This window comes from Sinocyclocheilus rhinocerous, unplaced genomic scaffold (genome assembly GCF_001515625.1).
Source record: "Sinocyclocheilus rhinocerous isolate Xijiao unplaced genomic scaffold, SAMN03320098_v1.1 scaffold1616, whole genome shotgun sequence".
Classification (NCBI taxonomy): Eukaryota; Metazoa; Chordata; class Actinopteri; order Cypriniformes; family Cyprinidae; genus Sinocyclocheilus; species Sinocyclocheilus rhinocerous.
In genome coordinates, this window is record NW_015645077.1 from 237,051 (window position 1) to 246,804 (window position 9,754).

At 39.1% G+C, this 9,754-nt stretch overlaps 2 protein-coding genes across 2 annotated transcripts; both read left to right on the forward strand.

Moving 5' to 3' along the window:
- The first annotated feature begins 1,597 nt into the window (after positions 1-1,597).
- Positions 1,598-2,587, forward strand: LOC107705634 (claudin-8-like). Its single transcript, XM_016509024.1, has one exon. It carries the CDS (start codon positions 1,659-1,661, stop codon positions 2,520-2,522), a length of 864 nt encoding a protein of 287 aa, XP_016364510.1. The 5' UTR covers positions 1,598-1,658; the 3' UTR covers positions 2,523-2,587.
- A 2,353-nt stretch (positions 2,588-4,940) lies between these two features.
- On the forward strand, positions 4,941-5,919 carry LOC107705635 (claudin-8-like). Its single transcript, XM_016509026.1, has one exon. It carries the CDS (start codon positions 4,957-4,959, stop codon positions 5,767-5,769), a length of 813 nt encoding a protein of 270 aa, XP_016364512.1. The 5' UTR covers positions 4,941-4,956; the 3' UTR covers positions 5,770-5,919.
- The last annotated feature ends 3,835 nt before the right edge of the window (positions 5,920-9,754 follow it).

Below are 9,754 nucleotides of genomic sequence, written 5' to 3' on the forward strand. Positions count from 1 at the left end.
GTGTGTGTGAGTGAGTGAGTGTGTGTGTGTGTGTGTGTGTGTGAGCGTGAGTGTGAGCATGAGTGTGTGTGTGTGAGTGTGAGTGTGTGTGTGTGAGTGAGTGTGTGTGTGACACTAAGGCCTCTCAGGTTCCACCTCCATCATTTGTCAGGTTCTAGTTCAGTATCTTACCTGGAATCGCTGTGATACCTGTAACACACCTGACCTCTCACTGACATACAGCAGCTGAAGGAAACAGCAGCAGATCAGGGACTTCATGGGGAATTCAAGTTCAGGAACGTCTTGAGAAAACAAAAAAACAAACGAGTTTCATTTGACAGTAACCATAGAAAAGGAAAATCACAAATATGGTCTATATTTAATATCTTGATAGTTTCTACTAGACAGCAGTGAAGTCCAATAGAAAGCAAATAGACTCTTGCTTTTGTCTTCTGCTTTTCAGATTTGATCTCTCAGAGTTTCAGAAGATATCTCAAACTGTGCTTGGATTTGCCAAGATATGTGATTATGTCAGAGATCTCAATATGAACTTTATCATTAAATTCTTCCAAGAGATGAAAAGTTAAATCATCTGAGCTGCTATCCACAGTCATTTTATATGTGGACGATTGTTTAATTTGTGTATGTTGTTTAATTTTATGGAATTTTAAGAAAAACATGAGACAAAGCTAAAACTTAAATGAAATATTATTCAGAACGCAGCTATAATAGAGCAATACAATTTTATATATTATGAAATGTTTCATTTTCTATATATTTCATACACCCACAATGCTGGACACCTTTTTAGTTTTATTGGGTTTGGTAAGTATGTATATTTATTTAATCTATATTTATATGTGTGTGTGTGTGTGTGTGTGTAGTTAATAAAGGAGATAATAATAATAATAATAATTAGTATTATTATTTTATATTAAATAGTAGCAGTGTAGTGTATTTTTATAACTTGAGCAATAAAAAATGTGTGTATGCATGTTATGAAATTTCAAAACTCATATTTTAACTAACTTTAATATTTTTTGTCTTTTGCAGTGTTCAGTACTTTTTTAGTTTGATTAGGTAAGTTGGTAAGTATTTTATAATATGTTAATTTTGTATATTTATTATTATTATTATTATTATTATTATTATTCTTTGATAATGTGAGCAATACATTTGTACAGAAGCATGTTATGAAATTTCACAAAGTCATATTTGTGACTAACTTTTATATATTTTTTTTCTTACATACATTTTTATTTATTTTTATATTTTATTATTTTTATATTATTATTGTTGTTGTTTTTTGGTCTTGAAAAAGACCTTAAAAGCTACTGTTAATTACATTTTAATTAAACATTACCACAAGCTATTTCGTGCTTCCATTTTTTTTTCCATATTTATATTTAGAAGCCACCTAATGGTCGAATTTGAAAATGGCAGCCGTGGGCATGTTTGTTTTAACATTTCATGAATCACCAGTTTCCTTCGAGCTGTTTATCAGATTCTCCAGGAGCAGGTGAACCAGTCTGATGACATAATATCATTACCATTTTTTCTTGTCTGTAAATACTTGTCATCTGGATCTTCCGGTCTCATTTGAGAAACACCACAGTGAAGGAGAGCTGCGTTACATCTGTGTCTGATCCTTCGTCGTTTTGTCCTGGCACTCGACCATCATGTCTTACACGGCCGGCTCTTACATGGCCAAACCCTACGCAGACAAATCCTATGGGGGCAGCGTGTATACGGGATATCCGGATGAGAAATCTGCGAAAGACGTGTACGAGGAACAGCTGAAGCGCGAGAAGAGAAAGAGACGGGAATCTATCTGCTGTGAGCTGGTTGCGCTGATCATCGGCTTCTTCGGACTGATCGGCGTCGCCTCCGTCACAGGCCTCCCGATGTGGAAGGTCACCGCGTTCATCGAGGAGAACATCATCGTGATGGAGACGCGTTGGGAGGGATTGTGGATGAACTGCTACCGGCAAGCCAACATCCGTATGCAATGCAAAGTCTACGATTCTCTGCTGTTTCTCCCGGCCGACCTCCAGGCCGCCAGGGGTCTCATGTGCTCCTCCGTCGCTTTGACCACCTTCGCCTGCATCTTGTCGGCCGTAGGCATGCGCTGCACCCGTCTGGTAGACTCCCGTCCTAGAACCAAGCACATTGTTTTGGTGAGCGGAGGGTGTTTGTTTTTGGCTGGCTGCTTGACCACCATCATTCCTGTGTCGTGGACGGCTCATGTGATCATCCAGGACTTCTACAACCCGTTGTTAATCGACGCCCAACGTAGAGAGCTCGGAGAGGCCTTGTACATCGGATGGGTCACTTCAGCTATGCTCTTTAGCGCTGGGGTGATTCTGCTTTGTCGACATGCACCACGGACCCAGGACAAAGAAGACTTGGCTGCTGTTCTGTATCGGGCCGGATCGGCCCCGTATAACTACTCCTACAGGCCTGGATATGGATATCAGCCTGCGAATAACTATCAGCCAGCCTATTCTCCTGTCCAGTCAGTTTATAACCCTCCAAGATACTGAGGCACACAGTGAGTGCTGTGCTTTACCACTTCTATAGAGACTCCAATAAAAAAGTTGAGTTGGGAGCGATCTGCATCAAGATTCAGAAGAAAGCAGGACTGATGGAGCCTCAGTTGATTATATGTGACTGTATATGTGAATATTAGTTTTTACATGCTTGATTTGAATGCGTTTCCTCATTTCAAAAGACTTATTTGTTTTGTTGGTAATTTGCACAGAAATAATATGCAATATGTACTAAAATTTAAAATATATTATAATATATATATATATAAATATAAGGATATTTCCACGCAGCATTTAACTGTGGATCCGTGACTTAATGTTGGCTCTGTGATATGATTGTGTTTGTTTTCCACTTTGTCCATTTTTAAAGCACTGGTTTGACTTTAATTGTATTAAATAAATGTGTAAAAAGAACTGTGGATGTACTAGTTCCTGGTCTGTAGTCTTAAAATAGTCCCTTCCTGGATTCGACAACATCATTTTGTTGTTTTTTAGCCCAGTGTTTGCGACACTGGTCGAACCAGTTCAGGTGGTTTTTCAGTGTATGGTTCTCTTCTGTTGCTCCACAACCTTAAAACGTCACACCCCTAATGCAAATTTACCAGCAGACATGAGCGACAATGACTGTGTGTTTGTGTGACCAAAAGAGATGTGTGTATATGTGATCTAAGATAATGTAAGATGTAAATGGAAAAACTGTCAATGCAGCAAAACAATATTATGATCCAAATTCTCATCTCATCATGAAATTTAACTAAATACCAAAAGTTTATGGTTACTGTGAGCCATCTTATAGAGAATAGAAAATTGATTTTTACACTGTCTGAAGAAAATGTGAGCAGTGCTTAATAGTACAAAGGTTGCTAGGGTGTTGCTATATAGTTGCTAAGAAGTTCTGAGTGGTTTTTATCATGTTGCTATGTGCTTGCTAGGATGTTCTGCATAAGAACTGAATTGCAAGATGCTAAAAACTCAGCATTAAATGAAATAGCAAAAATACATATAGGTTTCTAAGATGTTGCTATGCAGCTGCTAAGGTGTTCTGAGTGGTTGCTATGAAGTTGTTAAGACCCTAGAAACCTCATAGCAACATGTTAAAAGCCACTCTGAACACATTAGCAGCTGCATAGCAACACCCTAGCAATCACATAGTAACAGTCTAAAAAAACAAATTAGAACTCCTTAGCAGATGCAGAGCAACATTCTAAAAAATTATAAGAACCCTTTAGCAGCTGCAGAGCAACACCCTAGCAACCACATAGTAACATTCTAAAAAAAATTAGAACCCCTTAGCAGATGCAGAGCAACATTCTAAAAACTAATCAGAACTTATCAGCTGCATAGCAACCACACAGTAACATTCTATAAACCACTCACAACCCCTTAGCAGCTGCATAGCAACACCCTAGCAACCGCATAGTAACATTCTGTAAACCACTCACGACCCCTTAGCAGCTGCATAGCAACCATACAGCAACATGCTAAAAGACACTCAGCATTAAATGGAACTACAAAAATGCTTTACTGTACAAAGGTTGCTAGGGTGTTGCTATGCAGCTGCTAAGGGGTTCTAAGTGGTTTATAGGATGTTACTACGCGCTTACTAGGGTGTTGCTATGTAGCTGCTAAGCGGTTCTGAGTAGTTTTTAGAATGTTGCTATGCAGCTGCCAAGGGATTGTGAGTGGTTTATAGAATGTTACTATGCGGTTGCTAGGGTGATGCTATGCAGCTGCTAAGGGGATCTGTGTGGTTTTTAGAATGTCACTGTGTATCGGTTAAGGGGTTCTAAATGTTTTTTTAAGAGGTTATTGTGCAATTGCTTATGTTCTGAGTGGTACTTAGCAGGTCGCTATGTGGTTGCTTTCTGTGGTTCCCATAGAAAACCACATAGCTACATGCAAACAACCACTCAGCATCAAACGGAATTGTAAAAAAATCACAAAATTCTGTTTGATGTCTCTAGCGGTGCAGAAATGACACGCTTTACCTTTAACTAAACGTAAAACATCAACGTTAAGCCATCAGCTGACTTCACAAATGTTTTTCTGAACATATCAGACAGCAATTTAATGAGCCGCAACACCAGTGGTGTTAAACATTGACAGCAGTCCAGAGTTGTGGTGTGTTTGCTTGTATCAGTAACCCCTTCAGCTGCATTTCCTCACTTAACAGGATCTCCGCCAGAAAACGAAGCCTGCTGAGCAAACATCAACACGGCTACGAGCTCCTCCTCCTCCCCCAGTAACACAAAACCAGACACAAACACTCGCAGGGGGGGTTTGATTTCATAGCAACCAGCCCTGGCCCTCCCTCTCCTGAGAAAGAGGGCGGAGGCTGGGAACAGGTGAACACCTATCAGCTCCCATTCCAGCGGGATGCAAAACCTCAAAGTCAAAACCAGTCCTCACTCTTCAGGCTTCTGGAATCATGGCGAACGGCGCCCTGGAGATCGTGGGAATGTGCGTGAGCCTGATCGGCCTCATCGGGGTGGCGGCCAGCACTGGGATGCCGATGTGGCGGGTGACGGCATTCATCGGGGAGAACATCATTGTGATGGAGACCCGGTACGAGGGCTTGTGGATGAACTGCTTCCGGCAGGCCAACATTCGGATGCAGTGTAAGGTGTACGACTCCTTGCTGGCACTGTCCCCGGACCTCCAGGCCGCCCGGGGGCTCATGTGCTGCTCCGTGGCGTTGACCGGGCTGGGTCTACTAATTTCCATCGCTGGGATGAAGTGCACGGCATGCATCCAAGGAAACGACCGCGCCAAGCGGATGGTTCTAATCATCGCTGGCTGCATGATCCTAGTGGGCTGCTTCTGCTGCCTCATCCCTGTCTCCTGGACTGGACATGCCATCATCCAGGACTTCTACAACCCTTTGCTCATCGATGCCCAGCGTAGAGAACTCGGGGAGGCATTGTACATCGGTTGGGTGTCTTCTGCCTTCTTATTCGCTGGCGGGTGCATATTCACCTGCTGCAGCGGCTCCCTGGACAAGGGCCCAGATCCGAGGTACAAGTACACCAGGAACGCACCCTACGTGGCATATCAGCCGCAGCCCTTGGCCTACCACCCCCAGCCACACTCGGTGTACAGCCACCCGTCCGGGCCACCGTCGTTCATTGAGCAGTCATACCAACCATCCAGACAGCAGTCATTCATTCAGCCTTCCAGACAGCAGTCATTCGTACAGCCGTCCCGACATCTATCCACCCGCAGCGCCGTGGCTTATCTCTGAGATCCAGCTGGATGTTTCACGGGCTTGTGTATTTGCGTTTGTGTGTGTGTGTGTTAGAGAGAGATGGTAAGGACGGACTTCTAACCAAAAGGTTTAAAAAATATTTGGAAAAAATGTACATGTAAATTAGTTCTAAAAAAGTAGTAATTTCTACTTTTGCTTTTTAAATATCTAAATAGAAGCCGATGACAGATGCAAAGGACTGACTTCTAATCAAAGCTTTTTTTTTAAATGAGGGAAAAATACTATTTGGAAACGTTTAAAAGGATTTAAATGTGACCCGTTTCATTCTTGGGAATGTTTTTGACAGAATTTTAATACCATTTGCACTTTTAAATGTCTAAGTAGGAGCAGATGAGAGATGGAAAGGACAGACTTCTAACCAGAGGTTTTACAAAAAGAACATTTGAACAGATGTAACAAATTTAGGCCTATATTTCTTTTTTTTTTAAATCTAAATATACGTTTTAATTTTTCATATATTTTTTTAATTTAAATATTGTTTCTACTTCACTTTTTTTAATCTAAGAAGGATAGGAGCAGGTGAGAGATTTGACGAGTTTTTAAAAAATAAAAACATTTGAAAAATTTGCAACATTTCAACGGTTTTAAATGTAGCAGTTAGTCATACATTTCATTTCATTTTTTTTCTCCCCCAGTTCATTCTTTGGAATGTTTTTAACAACATTTAAATGTTGTTTCTACTTTGGCTTTTTAAATATCTAAGTAGGAGCGGATATGAGATGGAAAGGACAGACTTCTAACCAAAGATTTTTCAAAAAAGAAAAAAGAATATTTGAAAAACACTGTAACATTTAAACAGTTTTAAATGCAACAAAGTTCCACTACATTCCATTTTTTCCCGTTTCATTTTTTGGAAGGTTTTTGACTACATTTAAATGCCGTTTCTACTTTTTTAAGTAGATATATTTTTTAATATGCAAGTAAGAGAACCTTGAGAACTAACTGAGATGAAAAATTGTTTTAAAGATTTTTTTTGTTGTTGTTTCATGTGATTCATTGTAAAGTACAGTTCATACCTCAGGACATTGTAAAGTATGCTACTTGAGGTATTTTGTATTACCTGAAAGCCGTCTAAAATAGAAACTAGGGAAAAAGTGTTTAATATTCAGATATTATGTTTTTATGTAAATATCAAAGCACAAAACAATGATTTAAACCAATAAACAAGTGAAATATCCTTAATGATAAGATATTTGCTATTCCTCCTCATATCTTTCTGCATTTACAGGTAGTTTTCAAAGACTGTGTTCTGGTTTCTGCTGTCTATTTGCACAGTAATAGTTCTCAGAAGAAATATCTTCATCTCTATGCTTCAGAGGACGTGTTTTCTCAAAAAGTCATGAGGTCTGAGTTACAGGCAGGTGCTGAATTTGGTGGTTTAGTTCAGCTCAGTGCGTTCAAGATCTTTATGCCCTGTGGCTTCAGATAAACAGAAAGCCACAGTGAAACGTAAGACGCCTATTGTCTCTGACACACCCAGAGAATGAGTCACACAAGAGCTGCTTGTTAGTATAGTAGTGCTACAACAGCACCAGGAAACGGATCAGAACTATCTGCTATTCAGCTGGGAAAAGGGAGAAATACACACCCACACATGAAAACTGAACAAGCTGCTTTAAATTTTTTAACCGCATACTTTTAGACAGACTAAGGTGTGAGACTTTCACTGGGATCTATGTTATAATGTTTTTTTTTTTAAATCAGAAATATGACATACTGAATGTATAAAAATATTAGTGGAAGACCAGCGATAAAAAAAAATATGTTTAAATAAATGTTTGTCTTACACAGCAAGTGCAAAATTGGTGAACTTTGCTGTGAAGCATTTTAAGGAATGTTTTTTAGTATTGTTTATACTATTATAGTACTCATTCATATTTTGAACTAGCTTTATTTTTATATTTTCAGTTTAGATTGTCTTAGTAATCTTATGTGCTTTTGTCATTTTAAATTTTTTTTATATTTCTATTTAGCTTACATTTATTTTTATTTCAGCTTTAGTTTTTAGTAACGTTAGTACTTCAGCTTAAACTCATATAATTTCAGTTAGTACAGTTCAGTTATTTCTAATAGCTCTTTAAGTTTTTCATCTTATATTTATATTTTATTTCAGCTTTATTTCAATGAACAAAAAAAATATTTTTAATGGTTTTAGTTAACAATAACAATACTGTCATAGGCTTAAATGTAAACTAAATGTAGGCAGCAACTTGTCTGATGAGATTCTATTAGTGTCATCCTTCATGAAGAATGCAATCCCAGAATGCATTGTGCTCATTGAAGAAAAATAATAAATGCATTTGCATTTGATTTAATACCAAACAATATTGGTAAAACATAGTTGAGTAATTAAAAATGTCCTTTTTTAAGCAAATACAGAGTATATGCACGCTGGGGGGTTTTTATGATTAGGTTCTTGCATTATTAGCTTAGCGATATGCTAAGTGTAGAACACTTGTGTGCTGTTTCATTGATATTTCTGCGAAGCAAAAAGTTGCTGAGCGTTCTAAATCACTCACTTATGTGGTTCAATTTCAGTGAGGATCCTTCTTTTTTATAAGTTAGCTGCCTGAGTTGGTAGTAAACAGCAAGGCAGCTCACTAGGTTTTAGAACAGAGGTAACATGCACTGTAGTGGTCTCAGTTCAGGTTGCTAATGCAAAATATGTGGGTCATCACCAGGCAGAAGCGACCCAGACTATATTACTGAAGTCATTGGTACAGCTTGTGCTTTGGATAAAATGTATGCATGATAAATGACAATAATGACAGTAAAAACAGAAAAAGCTGCGGTGACCGTGATTTCACCAAGTACAACATGTTCCTGGATCAACATCCTTGTTGATCCTGGAACAACATTCCAATTAACCAATCAGAATTGAGAGATAACTTTTCAGGAAATAGCCTATCTGTTTTAGGCTTACGATCAGGGTTAGGTGCTTCTACACCCTTGTTAATCAGCTATCATTTCACACTGGTTTTAGGAATAAATTATGGGTAGGGTTAGGTTTAGGGGTAGGGATTGGGTTTAGTCTATATTTTTGGACAGTAATGTTGATCCAGGATCAACAAAAGATGTTGATCCAGGAACATGTCTTATCCACTCTGTTTTTAACGTAAGAGTGGACGCAGCCATATTTGTAACTTAAATGTACAAAAACAGCCCGTATGCTGCTTGATATTGTAAACTGGTATTTCTTATCGTTTTAACTTATTATCGTAATCACAAACACACTGATTTGCAGCGCAAATAGTTTTATCGTTTACCGCAATGTTATTGTTCTGTATAGTGTAACCCCTCTCTCCCGGGTCCTCACTGCCACACCTCGTTCTCACTCCGAGTGGGTCTCGAACCCGGGTCTCCGGCATGGGAGGCAGACGCACTAACAAGGAGGCTAAAGACTGCAGCCACTGGCCTCCGTTACAATAGCAGCTCGCATATTCACAAAAAAATTGCTTACTTCATTGCCAAATAAGGTGGATAAAGGAAACTCGTTTCAGCTTCCAAAGCACTAGTTGACAGCCCTGACAGAACTAACTTACCTGGAGCCAGATTGGCGCGGCAGCTCCTTCTAGTGTTAAAGTATGAGAATGCTGTGACTCTTTCTTAGTCAAGGTCATCTGTTCATTTGAGTGTGTTTGTTTATGTGAGAAACCTTGTTATATGACCACTGGACAGTAAACACACCATCAGCATCTCCACTTACCCTCATCATCCTCAACCAATCAGAAGACAGCTATGCCACTTTCCCATAACAAAGACAGTAAGTTTGTCATTATTCTTAAATTGTAGATTAAGAACATAAAATCACACTCTCTCTGCACTGCTATGTGGACTGCCCTATTTAATCTGGGAACAACATTTACTACATTTAACACATGTGTTTTGCTAACAGACTCCAGACCTCTGGATTTGGACACTAAATTGCTGCCCAACAGGATCATCTTTGTTCAGAACAGAG

What these genes read in the sequence shown, in the direction of transcription:
- LOC107705634 (XM_016509024.1), top strand. Translation starts at nt 1,659, where the DNA reads ATGTCTTACACGGCCGGCTCTTACATGGCCAAACCCTACGCAGACAAA.
- LOC107705635 (XM_016509026.1), top strand. Translation starts at nt 4,957, where the DNA reads ATGGCGAACGGCGCCCTGGAGATCGTGGGAATGTGCGTGAGCCTGATC.